General features: G+C 38.0%; 1 protein-coding gene across 2 annotated transcripts in view; it reads right to left on the bottom strand.

The window, feature by feature from the left end:
- EED (embryonic ectoderm development) overlaps window positions 1–6,808 on the bottom strand; it is a 33,354-nt gene extending 26,546 nt beyond the window's left edge. For both annotated transcript variants that reach the window (XM_054576392.1, XM_054576393.1), the window contains exon 1: window positions 6,233–6,808. In XM_054576392.1, coding sequence (XP_054432367.1) covers window positions 6,233–6,346 — 114 coding nt within the window. In that variant the 5' untranslated portion in view covers window positions 6,347–6,808. The remainder of the gene's footprint in view (window positions 1–6,232) is intronic.
- Window positions 6,809–20,290: the final 13,482 nt, after the last annotated feature.

The raw sequence follows: 20,290 nt of genomic DNA, 5'->3' as shown, positions 1-20,290 counted from the left end.
CTTTGCACATTAGGATTGAAGGGGTTCAAACCCAGGGCTATGACTTCTGAAGCTGACTTAACTTCATGTCTTGTAATTTGTAATATATTTTAATATAATTTACAAAATATTTACGTAACTGTCACTCAGTTTTGAGACTTGGGGAAGGGGAGTGGCCATTTGAGGCTGTAGTATTATTACTTCCTACTTTAGATGTAGTTTCTGAAAATCCTGTTATTCAAATTATGCTTATAATACAAACCATTCAGAGTTTTTAAAAAGTCCTATATATATACTGTACAGTGAAATCTGACTCAGCTCTAAAATAATAAATTAATAAAACAGGTTTACAGTTGTTCTTATGGAAGATAATACAATAATTAGCAATGATACAAGAATGAACTTTCACATACTACTCAACTATAAGCCTATTTTTGCCCCACCTTGTATAACTCCAGAAACTCTATAAATTCCTTCCAAATGTAGGAATGGCAGCAGAAAACCTTAAAAATTCAACTAATTTATACATAATCTCCAATGGGTATATTAATGACTCACTAATTTCAGAAGATTTCGCTACCTCCTTTGATTACACATTCCAGTGTCTTCTTAGGAATAGAGATTTATTTAAATCTATCACCTTAGGACAGTAGTTTCTAAATACATTCCAGAGGAAGCCTTTTTTCATGGAAGTGCATTATTAACGTCTTTGAATACAGTCTAGAAACCAATGCCTAAGGGCATATTTCTAAATTATTGCTTCCTAAAGCTGGTTTCATATTGTAAAGGTTAAAATTAACTAGAGTAGCAAAAAGTATATAAAAATTTCACTTAAAAACAAAAATGTATTATACAGTAGTTCTTGGGGGTGGTTTTCAAAACCATAAATGGTTCCTCCCAAAATGACATGCCTTTTAAATACACAGTTATGGAATATACTATTATCTGGGGTGAAAGAAAAAGGAACAAAGTAGAGACGGCACAGTAAGTGCTCAATAAAAACCTGAATTATAATTTAATGTAAACATAATCGGCCTTTACAGAGATATAAAACTAACATTTTTAAGTTCAATTCCTAGGTTGAAATTAGTTTTTCTCTCTCCCAATTTCTCCCCACTTTTCAGATGTTATTTACAGTTGAAATCTAGTGTAGAGAACAATTTTGGGTTTCAGTGGAAAACTATGCATTATCTATAGTACGTTCTTCCATGTTACCAGATTATACCCCTCTTAGTTGCCTTTGAACAACCTTCTATCTCTTTTTCACGTTGTAGTTAACTGATAGTGCTAACTCTGTCTCTAAAGTACAGGTTCAAAATGTCTTCCCTTCTACTCTAAAAAAACAAAACAAAACGTTTTTGTCTCTATTTGCAATTTCACCTCAACACTGTTTTAATCCTTATAAATTGTACTGTTTGATTTACACTTGCCCAGTTTCCTCACACGAGTAAAATAAAATGTTTACCCCGGCTGGTGTGGCTCAGTGGACTGAGCGCTGGCCTGCAAACCAAAAGGAGGCTGGTTCGATTCCCAGTCAGAGAACGTGCTTGGGCCAGGTCCCCAGATGGGGGCATGTGAGAGCAACCTATCAATGTGAGACATAGCTATCTCTCACACGTTGATATTTCTCTTCCTCTCCTTCTCTCCCTCCCTCCCCCTTGCTATAAAAGTAAATAAATAATACCTTTAAAAAAAACCAAATGTTTAGTATGTTGCCCTGGTTGGGTACTTCAGTTGGTTAGAGCCCCAGTATGCCAACGTTGTAGGTTCGATCCCAAGTCAGGGCTCATACAAGAATTAACCAGCGAATACATAAATAAGTACAACAAATCAATGTTTTTTTCTCCCTTCCTCTCTCTAAAAAACAATTTTAACAAAAAAATGTATTCATGCCCTGGCTGGTGTGGCTCAGAAGGCTGAGCACCAGCCTGTGGACTAAAAGGTCACAGGTCTGATTCCCAGTCAGGGCATATGCCTGGGTTGCAGGCCAGGTCCCCATGTGGGGGTGTGTGAGAGGGAACTGATGGATCAGTGTGTCTGTCTCAAGCACACTGATGTTTCTTTTTCACCCTCTCTTAAAAGGTAAATAAAATCTTAAAAAGAATAAATGTGTTCATTTACCTTTTTCTGAAAATGATCTTTTAACACTAGAGAAATGAAATAATCGACTGCTAATCAAAAAGCCACACAAAACTGTCAATAATAGGGCACATTCCATTTTTTTCTTTCTTTACTTTTCCCCCCAGTCTTTTAGTTTAATGTACTAAATGTAACATTAAAATATAACCGAATGTATTAACATTTAAACTCTCATATTTAGCTTATATAGAATACCAAAACCAGTAACATATTTCCCCCCAATATCTTGAAGACATATTTCAAAATATTCTTTGTATTTACTGATTTTTTAAAATTACTATATGAAATTTATAGTTTTTCTAAATGGATGTATCGATTTACTCTTCCTTTGCTTTTGACCACTTAATTTACCCATCTTCTCCAAACGTAAATCAAGGTAGAATCAAATGGAAATACAACTCCTCCATTTTAACTTTAAATTAAAGCTTTACTAAGTGTTTAATATGTATACAGGCTAATTTCCACCTTGGCCCCTCCTCAAAGTACAGAATGATATCGCACAGCAGTTATGGTACTACCATCTTCGTTTGCCCAACAAGGAAATGGAGGAATTTGTCACTTAATCTTGCCATCAGTTATTTAAGCAAACGATAAGTCTCTAGCCCTGGCTGGTGGGTTCAGTGGGTTGGGCATCATCCCACAAACCGAAAGGCCCTGGGTTCAATTTTCAGTCAGGGCACATGCCTGGGTTGTGGACCAGGTCCCCAGTTGGGGGCATGTGAGAGGCAAATGACCTGTGTATCTCTCGGCACATCGATGTTTCTTGCCCTCTCTTTCTCCCTCCCTTCCCCCCTCTGCCCCCGGCCTCTAAAAATAAATAAAATCTTAATAAAAAGTTCAGTAAAATGGCAGGTACATACAAAGCAGACTAAAAATGTCGGATGTTAACTAAGACATTGTGGCAATCATTTCACAATGTATACAAATATCAAATCGTTATGTTGTATACTTGAAATTAATATGTCAATTATACCTCAAAAATAAATTTAAAAGTTTTTAGCCCTGTCCGGTGTGACTCACTGGGTTGGGCATCGTCCCACAAACTGAAAGGTCCTGGGTTTGATTCCTGGGGAGGGCATATGCCTGGGCTGCAGGCCAAGGCCAACCAGGTCTCCAGTTGGGGCTGCGCAAGAGGCAACTGATAGATGTTTCTCTCCCTCTCTTTCCCTCCCTTCCCCCCTCTCTAAAACTAATAAAATCTTCAGCACCAACTACTCAGGCCACTTTAATTCCTTCTCAAAAATACCATTCTTTCCACTTGCTTTCGGCCTTGTTGTCAATATTCGGCTCCCTCAAGAGTAAAACCACGGCCCTTGTTAGCTTTTTCTAAACTCATTTTTATAGGGTTCTCTAGTCCCTTTTTTTACTGTTTTCCCTTAACCTATGTCTTATTCTGGGGTCCCTGGATGAATTAAGAGGGCCTATGAATTAAAATGGCCAAAAAGAGGCATTTTAATTTTCACTATCATTATCTGAAATTTAGCCCTTCCTAGCACTATAAGCAAGTAACATACATCCAGACGTTAGTGTAGCTGTGATTCTCACCAATGGAAATCAGGTATTTATTGTTGTCACTTTGTACTTGTAGATCTCAAAAATTGTCTATGCCTATCATTACTATCAGATTTGCTGTTACATCTAGTTACTTAATGTGCTAATAAAGAAGCACTTAAGCACCTTGACAACAGTGTGGTGATTGCTGGGTGGAGGGGGGTATAAGAGGACTAAATGGTAATAGAAAAAAATAAAGATTAAGTAAAAAAATAAAAAAGCACTTAAGCAAAAAAAAACACAACCATATGACAGACAGACAACAGTGTGGTGATAGCCAGAGGGGAAAGGGGCGGGGTAAGAGTAGGGGAGAAAGGGGGGGATAAAGGGGAACAGGAGACTTTGCTTTGGGCAATGGACTCACCATGAAGTGCGCAGAGTCCTACACTTGAAACCTATATGGTTTCATTAACCAATGTCACCCCAATAAACTCAATTAAAAAAAAAAAAAAGAGAAATCCAACAAAAAAAGAGGTATGGTAGATAGAATAATGCTAAAAGTATTTGTAACAGAAAAAAAGGTTTATGTTCTGATTTGATAAAAGATATTTACTTATAAATTTAAAGAAATTAGAAAAATAGTTTATTAAAACAAATCTCAATATTTTTATAACATTTTATAATTTTTATCATTAATATTTGTAACCTTTTCACTGTATTTTATACATTTAAAAATGTTACTCTGAGAAGGCTTCACAGGATTCATTAAGGTGTCCAAGAAAACAAAAAAGGTTAAAGTCCCCATCAGGAGAGAAGAACCAAAACAATGGCTTAATCCAATCATTTGGTTTTTTGAATAGCTTTCTGTGCAAAAACATTCCCTAAGAGTCTGCAAAAGGAAAGTATACCTTCAATTTATTTGGTCTCCTGAAATTTTCCTCAGTCTAAATTATTTGTATTTTCTTTACATTTCTGCATTATTTAGTATGCAGAAGGGTCAAAAGCATAAACTTATATGTGATCACAAAATAAGTAATAGTAATTAAATAACACTGAAATAGTACTTATTATGAGACAAGCCTCTTTTAAGTACTTGTACTTAATTCTTACAAATGCCCCTGAACGTAAATACTATTATTATCTCCATTCTTAAAATAAGAAACTGAGGCAACTACCATGTCAAGTACATCAAGGTCAAGCAAGCAGTAGGTAGGAGAGTGAAGATTTAACCTAACATTTGGATCCATTCTGTGCTTCTATTACTAACCTAATCTGCCCAAAGAAATTTAAGGCAGAAATAAAACAGACTCCAAGGACTGGAATGAAAAAGTAAAAAATGTTATTTATACAGTATATATGCAATGAGATTGGAAAGAAGAAACAAAAAAAGATTTAAAGTACCATTCAACACCTAGGCTTTCAGAAATTTCAAGTCCAAATTCCACAAACTGACAATCCCCTAAATATCTTTCTTCTATTTACAATGAGTTCTTTTCCCATCTGCTCAGTGAAAATTCTGGTCATGACCCCATGCCATATACATGATCCAATCAGTGATGTAGGAAGATGTAGAATTTAAGAACTGGATGTGTAAGATGTTATATTTATTCCTAAAACTAACCAAAGTGAGAAAATGAATAACTTACACCACTGTTCTATAACACTTGAAAGACTTTTAAAGATACTCAGACTTCATAAAGATTTTTAAAGATATTCAGAAAAAGGACTCGGATTTTGGAGTACTGTCTTTGAATGAACTGTCAAGACATTTTGCTGACCTTACTGGGTATATTAAAAAACTGAGAATTAATGTCAGATCAGTTACTACTGGCATCTCACCTAAACACAGTTGGGAGTAGGTAATTACCAAGATCCATTTAACTCCAAAACGCCAAACACTTGCGAGATCAAGAACCCACACCTACCTTTACCACCGTTCCTAAAACCTTCCAGGTTGGCCCCTTCATCTTAATAAAAACTTGCAAAAGATTAACCGTCCCTTCTCATTCCTTCCTCAAGGATGGTTTTCCCCTTCAAGTCAGAAGACCCTCTCAGTTCGGATCCTCAAGAAGAGCCGACAGACTGTCCGGCATGCCCCATCTCCACAGACAGGACAGAAGTAGACACAAAACTCCCTTTTGCATGTCACCGAAACCCCTTAAGTTAAGATCTACTCTTCCCATTCAGCTGTAAGGGCTAGGAGTGACAGTCTCTCAATTCCTTTAAAACAGTCCATAACACACGCTGGCCTCTTCTCCCAACTTTCTCGGAAAAACTTCTAACTTGCCTTTTAAACAACTGGAATCTCAGCACCGCACTCTTCCCAAATCTCCCAAAGGCCCAAACACGCCCCATGCACGCAGAAGGATCTGAGCAGACCCTCAGACCCTCTGCGCTCTCTCTTAAACCACTCTCCACCAAGTTTCTGCTTACCCACTGCCCCAGCTCAAAGTCCGCTGAGACAAGTTCGATTTTCTCTTCCACGCCCGCGTTTTCCTGAGTAGAGGGTGACACCTCTCCCTCCCCCCCACCAGCCACCCGCCCGCCCCCGCTCCTACAGTTTAAAAAGAATTTAAAACTTTCACTACGGAGTCCTGTATGGACTGCTCAGGGCTCCACTCACGTTCTCGTCTCCAGAAAGGTCCGGGTTGCTATTCTCGTCGCTGCTCAGCTTCTGCTTCTTGGCCGCAGGCATGTCTGTTCCCGCCGGGGCTGTAGACACTTCCCTCTCGGACATATTCCTCCGCCTCCCTCCAGGTTCCTGCCGCCTAGGGCGGGGCCTCCGCCACACCGCCGTCAAGCAAGCCCGGCCGGAGCTTGCCGCAAAGCTGCCACTGCCGCCGCCACCTCCACCGCTTCCCCCACTGTCGCAAACTGCGCCCAGCCGCCGAGGCGGGCGTGCGTGCGACCCCGCCACACTGCTGAAAAAGGGGCGCGCGCGCGCGCCCTCCTGCGTGGCTTCCTGGCTCCTTCCCTCTCCTTACTCCCGTCTTGCCCTTTTCCCGCCGCCCTCCGGGCAGTTTGCACGGAGAGGTGTGATCCGTTGGCTATCGAGGGCAGTATTTCCTACGTCCCCCTTCCCCACTACCGCCTTGAAAAACGAGAGGCGGAACTCAAAGGGATGCTCCCTCACCCCCTTCCTCCTTCCAAAGACGTTTCAGTCGCAATTAGCCCAATCCTTCGATCAACGACCCGCTGCAAGGACTCGAAAGTCTGTGGAATGGACTAGACCACCAATGTCCCAGGGGACGGGGAAGATACGAGGGTTAACCTTTTAAGTTAGCGGTGTATGGCAAACGTTCTTAATTTTGAACTCGGAGAATAAGGCTCTCAAGTTATCCACGATATTGTTCGCAATTTAATTTTTGGTTAAGGACAGAAATCCAAGAACTGTAGATTGCTTTTCACTTTCCTCCCCCATATAGCAAATGGAAGTTACCAGCTAAGAAGTACGCATGCGGAGCGTATTCTCGCGCTGGGTTATCCGGAACCGCCTCCTTCAAGCTCCTCCTCCTCGAAGTCTTGTTTGCTGAAGTAGGTAGTCTTCATCTGGCTTCAGTAGCTCAGGGTGGGTTTGAAAGTGCTGCCAAATTATAGTTTATGGACGCGTCCTTTATTCTTAATGAATATTTATTGTAATTAATGATTACCCTCACCCAGCTGGTGCCAATATTGGGTAAGGTTTAAGTAGGGCTATCCTAAAATAATGATTTTAGACCCCCAGAAAGTCCAGCCCAAAGTGCCCTTTTTAACCGTTAAAGGATTGTCAAGGCCCTGAATAACGCCAACGCCCAAAAACCAATGGTCATCTCCAACTTCGTATGAGACTGAGACTTAAACGACAGACAATATTTTTTGGCACATCAGATACAATAAAATTTTAGGGGAAGGCAACAAAAGTGTTAAGGTTCACCAAGATGTTTATCTCTGTAAATGTTACCATATTTAGGTACTTGACAGAAGTCAAGTATGTTGGTGAGCCCGGTGGATTTGTTACATAGACCATTAAGCCACAAAACCGAGTAAGCAGCAGGAAAAGGAAAACGATGACAGCTATGCAGAGACCTTCTTTTCCTTTTTTTCTTTAGAACTTGGTTATAAATACTTATGGGAGGCAGGGGGAGACTCATTGTCCTCATCTGTAAAAATGAGATAGGGAGGAACCTAAACTTTGGTGAACAACTGCTTAATATAAGTATTTTCTCTTTTAGACCTCATTACACTGTCCAGTGGATAACCAGTATAGAGTGCCCCCAAATTCTAGTGTACGACATTACTTCTGCATGATGCCTTAACAGACAAAATACCATTGTCTGAGTCACCCTTCCTTTTGGAGATTCCAAGTCACTCTTCCTTTGGGAGATAAGAGAGAACTCAGTTGAGAGTAAAGCAAAGGCAGGGCAGAATAAGAGGTTTTTGCAATGAAGCCTCAAGAAAAATAAGGCAGTTAAAAAATTATTTTTAAAGATTTTATTATTTGCTTTTAGAGAGAGTGGAAGAAAGAAAGAGAGGGAGAGAAACAGCAACGTGGGAAAGAGGCACGGTTGCCTCTCTCATGCCCCCAGTTGGGGACCTGGTCCGAAACGCATGTGTGTGCCCTGACTGGGAATCGAATCTGCTACCTTTCAGTTCGCAGGTTGGCATTCACACTGAGCCACACCAGCCAGGGCAAAAAAATTAATTGCAGTTATTTGTTGAACTCTTCTAACGTGCCAGGCATTGCTAAGCACACTTCAGTTGGTGATAGTTGAGACTGGTATGGAGTCAGTCACTGAAAAAGTAAAATATGCTTTGTTATGACATTTTCATGAGCAAAGATCAACATTCTCCCCTTTTCTGTTGAGAAGCATATTTGTAGATACAACTTTACAAATAAAGGATAATCAACTAAAGCATATCCAAACCAAATTATTCTACATATCTGGGATTGGTGGGAGCTAAGAAGTAGGTGCCAACTACTACTCATAAAATTAGAAAAGTGCTGAACATTTGGGCAAAAGACACATAGAAGTATAATGCCTTTCAGCATGTATGTTATCCATAACAAAGCAAAAATATTTTTAAAGACTTTTAAAAATTAACACTTGGAAGAATATTTTAAAATTTTTCTGGTGAGTCAGGGATAATAAATAGAAATCAGTTAATATTTATTATTACTAATGTTAAAAATTATTCTGACACTTGCTAAACACAGTAAGGAATTTTATTCAAGGCTATTGTAATAAGTGGCGAGACTATTGCAGGAGAGAGATAGGGCTCAACTCTGAATACAGTAAGGGATTTATAATCAAGGAGCAGAGTGGGCATGACAGAGTTCAGGACGTACCATCCGCAATGTGCTGCTTGGGTCTGTTGATTGTTTTGAGCTGAAGGCACTTTAAAAACAGGTTTTCTATAAACTCCCCTTATCTGCTTAAAGACAAATCCTCCAAAAGAAACTCAACTGTCATAAATCCTCTTTGCAGGAGTTTCATCAACCAGGGAAGACTGACTTTTATCACAGAAAAGGAGATTAGAAGTCCACACCACATCCAAAATGTAATAGTTTGTGATTATTACACCTCCTATCTATTCTAAGGGCTCATTCATTTTTCCAAAGTATTTACTCTCTCTTTGCAGTGTACATCCCTCCTCCCCTTCCCCTATTAAGGTAGTATAAGCTCTCAATTCTCACTGCCTTTTGGGGTATTCACCTTTTCCCCTATAATGCCTGTATACATGTAATATTAAAAATTAATAAATTTGTATACCTTTTCTCCTATTAACCTGCCTATTGTCAGTTTATTTCGTAGACCCAGCTATAAAACAGAGGGTAGAGGGGAGTCTACTCTCCTGGGAGCAGGGTGGAGGTGAGGGGACGGTGGATGGAAACACACTAGAGACATAGGATAGAGGGAATTTTTCCTAGAGGAACTTGCCAGGGTGATCACATATATCAAGGATGGGGGTTAAGGAATTTGATCAAATATCCAGGGTGATCAGGTATCAAAGGTAGAGGATTCTCTCCAAACTGACTTGGCAGAATTTTTGCTACAACTGGACTAAGCAGGCCAAAGACCGAAGGATAAAGCCTCGTGTAGAGGAGGGCTCAGGGAAGCCTAGCTAAAGTTTGTTCAAGGAGAGTCTTTGTCACAAATTTAACATATGTAAAATATCACAGGTTGTTTATTTAGAGTGTTATCTTTATGACATTAATTTCATACTTACAAAAACCTAGTTACCTATTTAAAATCCTAAGTATTTAACACTGAATTCTACCATGAAGAGTTTCAGGAGCCATCACAATTGAAGAGGGCTTATCACCCTTGTATTACAAATGTGAGAAACATGGCTAAGTGTAATTAAACAGTTCAAAGACACACAGCTCTTTAGAGTGGCAGAGCTAAGAATGTTATTTAAGTCTTCCTGGAAAGCCGAAGTATTGTACTTTTGCCTCAGGATGAAGGATTCAGTCAGCTCTAGATTTACTTAATTCTAACCTGAGTTCGATCTTTAAACCAAAAGTCTGCAGTTTACTTAATAGTTATGTATATTTCAATTTCTTAATTTTGACAAATGTACCATGGTAATGTAAGATGTTAACAAAGGGAAACTGGGTGAGCGGTATATAGGAACTCTTTTTACTATTTTTGCAAATTTTCTGTAAAATTATTTCCCTCCGAAACCTTATTTTTAAAAAAAAGAAATTGATCTACTATTAGACTGTTGAGAACTCTAGTCAGAAATACCTCTTAGCTTTCAAATAAGTGGTTGTTCTGTCTTGGAAAATTTTCAAACATCATTTATTTATAAAGGAAAAGAAAATTCACAGCCTCCTTTGGTATCGTCTCCTCGTGTCTTGTAAGCTTCGTGTCAGGAAATGAGATTCAAAAGCTAAATTAAATCCTTCCCATTTCAATTGAAGTCTATTTCTCATTCATTCAATTTTTTCTTTTTGTCTTTTCGGCTTCATAAATAGCAGCTGTTCATCATCACTCATGCAGTGTGTAATCATATGCTTCAAGATCCAGTTTTGTATGAACAGAACATCATGTGGATTCTTTGAACATTTTAAAATCAATCAGGAGGAATTTACTGAATACCATTTATGTGCAAAGCAGTATGGTAATTGCAAGAGTGGAGGAGATAAAAAGGGAAAATTAGACACAGTCCCTACCTACAAAATGCCTAATGTTTTTCCAACATTAAAAAATGTCTCACCCTGACTGGTGCGGCTTAGTGGGTTGGGTGTCATCCACAAACTGAAAGGTCTCCTTCCTGGTCAAAGCACATACTTGGGTTGCTGGCCAGGTGCCTGGTTGGGGGCCTGTGAGAGGCAACCGATTGATGTATCTCTCTTGCATATTGATGTTTCACTTCCTCTCTTTCTCTCTCCCTTCCACTCTCTCTAAAAATTAAAAAAAAACAAAAAAAAAGTCTCATGCAGGCCCTGGCCAGGTAGCTCAGTTGGTTAGAGTGTCGTCCCAATATGCCAAAGTTGCAAGTTCTATCCCCGTTCATGGCACATACATCAATCAGCTAATGAATGCATAAATAAGTGGAACAACAAATCAATGTTTCTCCCCCTCCCTCCTTTCCTCTCTCTCTTTCTCAAGGCAATAATTTTTTTAAGTCTAATGCATTTAATAAATACTTACTGAATACCCATTATGTGCCAGGCACTGTTCTAGAAGCTGGACATTCTTGATAATAAGTAAAACCAGACAGTTTCCTACAGTCATAGAGCTTATTGTCTACGGGGGAAAACAAATATTAAGCAAATAATCACACAAATACATGTAAAATTACAATTGTGATAAGTACTGTTAAAGGGAAGTACAAGGTCACGGCTACTGCTTGCCAACATTGTATCTTTGTACTATTTTTAAAAAGGTGTCCCCATGCCCTGACTAGGTAGCTCAGTTGGTTAGAGCATTGTTTTGATATGCCGAGGTGGCACGTTTGACTGCCGGCCAGGGCACATGTAAGAAACAGCTAATGATGCAGAAATAAGTGGAACAACAAATCTCTCTCTCTTTCTCTCTTTCTCTCTCTCCTCCTTATGCTCTTTTTTAAAAATCAATCAACAAATAATTAAAAATAAATAAATAAATAAGTCCCCCAAACAGAAACAACCCAGACTAGTAGAGCTTGGAAAGTAGACTACACCTTCGATGAATTAGAAAAAGGCAGCCCTTCTTCTAGATTGCCACAACCCTGCTCCATGTGCAAGGCTTTGTGAGTGCAACACAGTCTGGATTTCAGCTGTTACCACGTCAGCTAAGAAACCTTGGTTAGAGGAAAACTCTGCACAAGCATACACAGCAGTCCTACAAAAGTTTCCATGGACACTTATAATAAAGTGAGATTTGGGACAGTTTCCCTAAGGAACAAACAGAAGTATTAGAACTGAAAGAAGAATAGGAGTTAAACAAGTGAAAAGAAGGAGAAGCATTCTAGGGAGAAGTAACAGCATAAGCAAAGGCCTTATAACAGGATAGGAATATGTATCATTGGGAAACTGAAAGCTTAGTGCTGGTGAAGGTATAAAAAGTGACAGAAGCTTGGTAACAGGTGATATTAGAAGAGTTAAATAGGGGGTCAGATCATGTAGCACCTTGTAGACCATCCAGGTTTAAGATTGTTATGTAAAAATATACCTCTTGCTGATAAAACTTACACAGAAATAATTAGAATGGCATTAATTTACTTTATTTTAATTTTTGTTGGTATTTTATTTATAAAGAGTGAAATGCACAAATCTTAAGTATACAGTTTGATAAGTTTTGACATACGTGTACACCCATGAAATCTACATTCCATCAAGGTTTAGATAAAACTTTCCAGTACTTTAGAAATCTCTCTCATGCCTTTTCCCATTCAGACCTCTCTGCACCCCAGGCAACCACAATTCTGGTTTCTTTTTGATTGATCGATTTATGGATGGGTGGATTTTGGAAAGAGAAACATCGATTTGTTGTTCCACTTATTTATGCATTCATTGGTTGACTCTTGGATGTGCCCTGACTGGGACTGAATAGTCAACTTTGGTGTATTGAGAGGACACCCTGACCAACTGAGCTACCTGGCTAGGGCTCACTATTCTGATTTTGAATAATCTATGTATGCTCTTTTGTCTCCGGTTTCTTTTGTTCAGTGTAGTGTTTTTTGGATTTAGGACGCGGTGTTAATACTGTCTATATCAGTGGTTCTCAAAGTGTAACAAGCATAAGAATCATCTGAATAGCTCATTAAATCATAGTTTGCTGTGCCTTTACCCAGATATACTAGGTTGCATGGGCATTTCTAACAAACTCAAGGTGATGCCCGTGCTGCTGATTTAAAGTCCACACTTTGAGAACCACTGATCTAGATGATAAAATCAGAAATGTATCCATTTACATTTCTTTCCATTCATTCAATAAACACTTTTTTAAGTAGTATGTATTATGTGCCAAGCACTTTTTGGGTGCTGAGGGTTAAAAAAAAATAATGAGCCCTGGCTGGCACTGCTCCGTGGGTTGGAGCATTGGCCTGTATAACTGAAAGGTTGACAGTTCAATTCCTGGCCAGGGCACATGCCTAGGTTGCAGGCTTGGTCCCCAGTTGGGGAGAGTGCAGGAGGCAGCGAATTGGTGTTTCTCTCTCACACTAATGTTTCTCTGTCTCTCTCCGTTTCCCTCTCTCTCAAATGACAATAAAACAGACCTTTAAAAAAATAACGAAAACATCATGCCTCTCCTCTAGTAATCTGTAGTCAGAAGACAGAGGTAAACCAAATGAGTACTTCTAGCTGTCTTAGAAAGTCACTAAATAATGGATAAAAGGCTTTAAAAAGAGAAAGTGCTCTTGCTATCCAAGATAGATAAACCACTAAGAATAAAAGCAACGCTGTATAATGGATCCCATCCTAGACATAAGATTACTCAGTGCCAAGCTAAATGCAAAGATTATCCATAAGATGTACTTTATTGAATGTTTTTCATGTGTCCAGTCTGGTGCGAAGTGCTTTCCATGTAGTGTGTCATTTTATCCTCTCAATAACTCTCTGAAGCTGATACCATATTATCCACATTTTATAGATCAGGGAACTGTTGCTCAGAGTGGTTAAGAGGCTAGCCAAAGGCCCCACAATGAGTAGGTCAACTTAAGAATCATCAAAACCTGTAATAATTTTCATGAGTTTATTTGAGCTAGACTGATGAGAATTGCCAGGAAACAAAACCTCAGTGAGCTGAGATAATGTTCCAGAGAATAGCATGTTTGCACCTTATTTTATAAATTACAATCAAAAGAGGAGGCGAGGTGTAAGGGTGTTTCGTGAAATCCATTGGTGATAGTTTAGGGAGGTGGGAGGAAGCAAAGCAAGGAAACCTCTGGGGTTGGATATAAAAGTAAAATGATAGATACATCTTTTACATAGGTGGGTACAGGATAGGTCAACAATTAATGTGATAACAATAACAATGAGGGGATTTGTGGCCTCCCTCAGGTGTGGTGCCTATGCTTTGAGGGGTCCAGGAAAAGGAAATTTGAAATTCCAAAGGAGTGTTATCATAGATCCAAAAAGACAACAGATAACACTCAGTTAAGGGAAAGACTGACCTTTGTTAGGGAAAAATATTGCCCTAGGACATGACTACCTGCCTGACCTGCTTTTAGTTAGAAAGTTTTAATTTCAGACGATCCTAGGTGGTTATTTTGGGCCTCTGAGTTTGTAAGGCAGCCACACAGACCTCCCCTGAGCTCGTCAGGTTTATTATGTGGGCCCTTTTCTTCCACAGTGCATAAAAAAATTGTTGAATGATAAATTCATTTTGGTTTTTAAAATAAAAACTAGTTCTTGCTTTAAAATCATCAGCCTTGATTAAAAAAAAAATATTTTATTTATTTTTTAGAGGAGAAAGGAAGGGTAAAGAGGGAGAGAAACATCAAATGTAAGATCAGTTACCTCTCACACACCTCCAAGTGGGGACCTGGCCTGCAACCCAGGCATGTGCTTTGACTGGAAATGGACCCGGCGACCTTTTGGTTCACAGTTCGGTCTTCTACCCACTGAGCGACACCAGCAAGGGCTCCAGTCTTGATTTTAGGAATAATATTTTATCCACGATTATCCTCTTATACAATATTTTAAAAAGTAAGAAAAAATATTTTGATTATGTGACTTATCTAAGGCTCTCAGTACTCTTTTCAAGTGTAAATCAAAACTATTAATGTTCCTATTTGAAAACATTAATAAGGACCTGGGAAGTTGAACTGAAAATGCTTAACATTCATCGATGAGTCGTTGTAAGGTAGGCACATTGATCACTTCATCTAACTTAATTTTCACAGCATCCTTGAACTTCTATTTTACAGATGAGAAAACTGAGACAGAGAAGTTAAATTACTAGCTCAAAGTCACAGAGGTGGTAAGTTGTGGAGCTAGGTTTGAATGCACACAGCCTAACTCTGAGAGCCGAGTTCTTCATTCCAGAACCATATGGCTTCACAATGTGTTGTCAACATGTTTATCTCTGGGTGGGTAGACCTGAGTGTGTGTGTGCGTGTGTATGTGGGTGTGTGAGAGAGAGAGATCTTAGAGAGGGAGAGGTAGCGGTGGAGGGGCAGAAAGAGAGAAAGGGAATATCCATTTGTTGTTCCACCCATCCATGCATCCGTTGGTTGATCCCTACCAGGGATGGAACAGGATGAAGCTCCAATGAACTGAACTACCCAGGTAGGCCTCTGAATATTTTCTTTTCCTTCCTTCCTTCCTTCCTTCCTTCCTTCCTTCCTTCCTTCCTTCCTTCCTTTCTTTCTTTCTTTCTACTTCTCTATATTTTTGGTAATAAGCATATATTACTTCAGGGTTGAGAAAAAAGGGTCATTATAATTTAAAAAGAAATTGATAAATAAATTTATTTTAAATAGCCCATTCTCATTCATTCCCTGAAAAGAGCACTTCAGTATCTAAATTTGATTTCAAGTATTAAGTATATTGTTGTTCAAATGCAAAGCTCCTTTTGTCTGATGCATGGTTCACATTATGTTCTTATTTCTCTGAAAAAAATAGACTACAATTATTGCCAGGTTAATTAACTATAAATATCTTAGAGTCTGAAATATTATTGGTATATGTGCAATTCTGAAATAAAACTTTAGCTTCCAATACCAGAGAAAATGGAGTTTAAAAAGAAATTTATAATCTTTAAATTAGTATTTGAAAGATTGTATTCAACTATAAGAAATTTACTCCTATATATATAACTTAAAAGTCAGTACCCAGACAGTACTGAGATCTGAAGTTTAACTTAGAACTGTGAGGTTAGCTCCATAAGAGTGCAAAACTACACTTTAATTTCTTTGTCAATATTTGGTTTTCCTTTTTCCCTCGTGTTCATATTTACTTGTTATTGCACGATGTCTCAGGAGCATTAGTGTGTTAGATGGTATAGTGCTGTTTTTGCTGGAATAAGGCTACATCAGGGGAATTTTTGTGTTGAAAGGCTGATTACATGTATTAAATTACACGGACTTTGCAAAACAACATGAGGCACTTAAAGGGAAACACACACACACACACACACACACACACACACACACACACACCTCTACAAAGGCTGCATTTTGACCCACTGACCTTGACACTAATTCACCACCATGTAACCTTGGTTACATATAACCAAAGCAAGAAAATAAATATACCTAATATATTTTTTGCAAAAATTACTTGCTACTTTTGGTGTGAAGACTGCGTGTGTGTGTGTGTGTGTGTGTGTGTGTATGCATCTAAGAGAGAACTTTGAGCAGATTTCGGATTTGAGACAGTTTCTCTTTTTGTGATGAAGATGTGATAAGTAAAAGTAAATGTGCTTTAAAAGAGGGAGTAAGCAAGTAAATGAGAAATCACACATTTTTAATTTACTTCAATTTGGATTCCTTACATTATTTCATTTCTTTGAGAGAGTAAAAGGTGACTTCTCTTTCTTGGAACAAAGACTTAATAAAGCTAGTTCAAGCATCCAGAAGGATCAGAGTGATAACTGTGAAAGATTTTGATGAGTTAAGTGTAAATGAATTAGAAACATATGGATGATGCTCTTCAAATTGCACATGAGCTAAAAAATGCAGAGTAAAAAAAGAAAAAGAAATAAAAATGAAGAAAAAAGAATAAAAGAACTAAAATATATTTTAAAAAATAAAAGTGCAGAAGAACATATGCTCAGTAAAACATTCAGTGGCATTGTAAAACTCAAACACTTGACATGTTTCAAATTTAAGTTGTGCACTTAACGAGACCATGGCTATCGACATCCAGGGTAAATGTGATAATATGCATAAACTGCATTTCTGCATCCCATGTTTTCTGATCTTATGGCCAAGAATGAGGGTACCATATTAGTCAGGGTTCTCTAGAGAAACAGAACAAATATGATGTATGGATAGATAAATAGATTTATTTCAAGAATTGGTTTACTCAGTTATGGAGGCTAGAGTGAAAATCTGCAGTTCAAATTTAAAGGCAAATTCTGATGGCAGAATTTCTCTTGCTTAGGGAAGGTCAGTTTTCTGTTTTATTAAGAACTTCCATTGATTGGATAAGGCCCCAACCACATTATGGAGGGTAACCTGCTTTACTAGAAATCCACTGATTTTATCGAAAACACCTTCACATAAAACACCTAGAATGTTTGACCATATATCTGGTCATCATGGCCCAGAAAAGTTAACACATAAAATTAATCATCACAGATGCCTGACATTTAAGGTCCTGGCTGGGTAGCTCAGTTGGCTGGAACATTGTCCAGATAGGCCAAGTTTGTGGGTTTGATCCCTGGTCCGGGCACATTCAAGAATTAACCAATGAATGCATGAATAAGTGGAACAACAAATCGATGTTTCTCTCTCTATCTCTCTCTCTCATCCTCTACTCCTCTTTCTAAAAATATAATCATTAAATAAAAATAAGAAATAAAATTGACATTTAAAATATTAAAGTAAAGCAATGCCAGTTCAAATGAATAAATAGAATTCACCAAAAAACATCAGGAGCTGGAAAGACCACTAGAGACCATCTAATAGTATTTTTCAATGAGGATGCTGTTAGCATTGGAAGCAGAGTAATTTTTGTATGTGGGGGATTGTCCTGAACATTGCAGGGCATTTAGCATCTCTGGCCCTAACCCCTGAATTTTAATACATCTCACAATCATCATGATAACCACAAACCCATCTCTTAGATTTCCAAACACCTTAGTCTGGGGCTAACACTCTTCATTAAGGGCTACACCCTATTCTCTTTTAGAGGAAGAGATAGATTTTAAAAGTTGTGTGGGTTTTTTTTACTGTATCTTATATATGGAATATTACTTTCCCTCTTTTTCCCTGATTTGACAGTGAAGTTAATTGTACCCAATTATTTTACAATAAATAATGTGTGAGTCTATAATTAAACTACCTAAAATAAGGTATAAAATATAAACCATGAATAGTATAGCAAGCTATAATGTACAAAGTTGGGTAAGAGTGTCAGTCATAAAACCTACCAGGGTTTTGGGTAACACACATACGTGTTTTTGGTATTAAACTAAACCCATGGATAAATTGAACCGATTTTGAAAAACTGATTAGTTGGGGAAGCATTAGTCTAAAAAAATGTATGTGAACATACTGGATGTCAAAAAGGGAGCATTTCTGGGGTAACAATTAGCTGCGTTTTGCTTAACTAAAACTCTCTTTAGATAAGAGCTTCGATGTTACTTGCTCCAGGAAACCATTGCCAACCATGCAAATGCTCTTCACTGACATCATATGTTGACTGCACCACAGAAATCATCATCACAGTTTGCAGTTGGCTTTGCTATCTCCCCTAATGAACTGCAGGTTCTGTGAGGTCAGGCACTCTGTGAAGGCTATGCCGGCCTCTGTACTCCTAACATTGAGCTAAATGCCTGGCAAACAGTAGAAGCTCAGTAAATATGTGTCGGAGTAGGTGAACTGGGAGAGGGCAGCATTAAAAAACAACCCAACTCTATTTTTACTGAAAACACTGCAGATATTATTTTCAACTGTGAAGCCTAAGGAACAGTGGTATTTTATCATCTGTGTGTTCCACAAATTGTTAGTCCTGTACCTGGTACACATAGTATCTCTGACATTTTATTGAGGTATAATTTATATGAATAAACTGCATTTATTTAAAGTATACAGTTCAATGAGTTTTGACACTAGTGTAACCCTTGTCACCGAGAGAACATTTCAATCATCCCAAAAGTTCCCTAAGTGCCCCTTTGCAGTCATCTGGGGTACCCTCCACCTCCATCCCAAGCAATCACCTATTTTCTTTCTGCTACTGTAGATTAATTTAAATTTTCTAGCATTGTAAATAGATGGAGTCACACAGTATGCACTCTTTTATATATACATATCTCTTGAGATTCATCCATGCTGCATGCATATGTAGTTTGTTCCTTTTTTTTGCTGGGTATTTCATAGTATAGACATATAATAATTTGTTTACCTACTTACCTGTTGATGACCAATTGGATTATTTACAATTTGGGGGTCTTATGAATAAAGCTTCTATGGATATGCATGGACAAGTCTTTGTGTGGACATGTGTTAATTTCTCTTGGGTGAATGTCTAGGACTGGAATTCTAGATTGTATGTCAGGTGTATGTTTAACTATAAGAAGCTATCAAAGCCCTGACCAAGTAACTCAGCTGGTTGGAGTGTTGTCCCGATAGGCCAAGGTTGCAGGTTCAATCCTCTGTCAGGGTATGTATAAGATTCAACCAATGGATGCATAAATAAGTAGAACAACAAATTGATGTTTCTTTCTCTCTTTCCCCTTTTCTCTTGCTCTAAAAATCAGTTTTTTAATTAAATAATATAACAAAAGCTATTAAACCATTTTCAAAGTGGTTGTATCATATTTTTGTTACCACCAGCAATATATGAGAATTCCATTTGTTCTACATCCTTCCTGGTACTTGACATTGTCAGTCTTTTTAATTTTAGCCATTTAGGTAGGTATCGAGTGGCATCTTATTATGATTTTAATGTGTAGTTACCTGATAACTAATAATGTTGATTACTTATTGATTATCTGTATATCTTCTTTGATGAAGTAGCTATCCAAGTTTTCAGTCTATTTTTTTCCTTTGGATTATTTGCCTACTTTTTTTTCATTGTAAGAGTTCTTTATATGTTCTGGATACAAGTCCTATGGTTGATATATGAGTATATAAAATGTTTTCTCTAGTCTCTATCTTTTCACTTTATGAACAATGTCTCTTAAATAGCAAAGGTTTTGAATTTGGATGAAATTCTATACTAAAATAATTTTTTTTTTCTGTTCTGTATGTGAAATCCTACCCCAAGGTCACAAAATTTTTCTTCTAAAGGTTTTATAGTTTAGCTTTTACATTTATAGCTATATGATTGTTCGTTTGTTTATTTATTTTGACGAGCTCCCACCTGTTGCCCCAGAAATTTATTGTCTCATATTCTGGATGGCCGCTGTCTGAAATCAAGGTGTTGGCAGACTTGGTTCCTTCCAAAGGCTATGAGGGAGAATCTGTTCTATGCCTCTCTCCTAGTGTCTGGTGGTTTGCTGACAAGTTTTGGTGTTCCTTGACAGTGGCAGCATAATTCCTGACTTCACATGGTGAGCTCCATGTGTCTGTCTGTATGACATTTTGAGTTAATCTTTAT

This window comes from Pteronotus mesoamericanus, unplaced genomic scaffold (genome assembly GCF_021234165.1).
Source record: "Pteronotus mesoamericanus isolate MK-2021 breed Mesoamerican mustached bat unplaced genomic scaffold, CSHL_Meso_final contig_33, whole genome shotgun sequence".
Lineage (NCBI taxonomy): Eukaryota > Metazoa > Chordata > Mammalia > Chiroptera > Mormoopidae > Pteronotus > Pteronotus mesoamericanus.
Note: the sequence above shows the minus strand (reverse complement) of the source record. Positions and strands in the feature narration are given on the sequence as shown.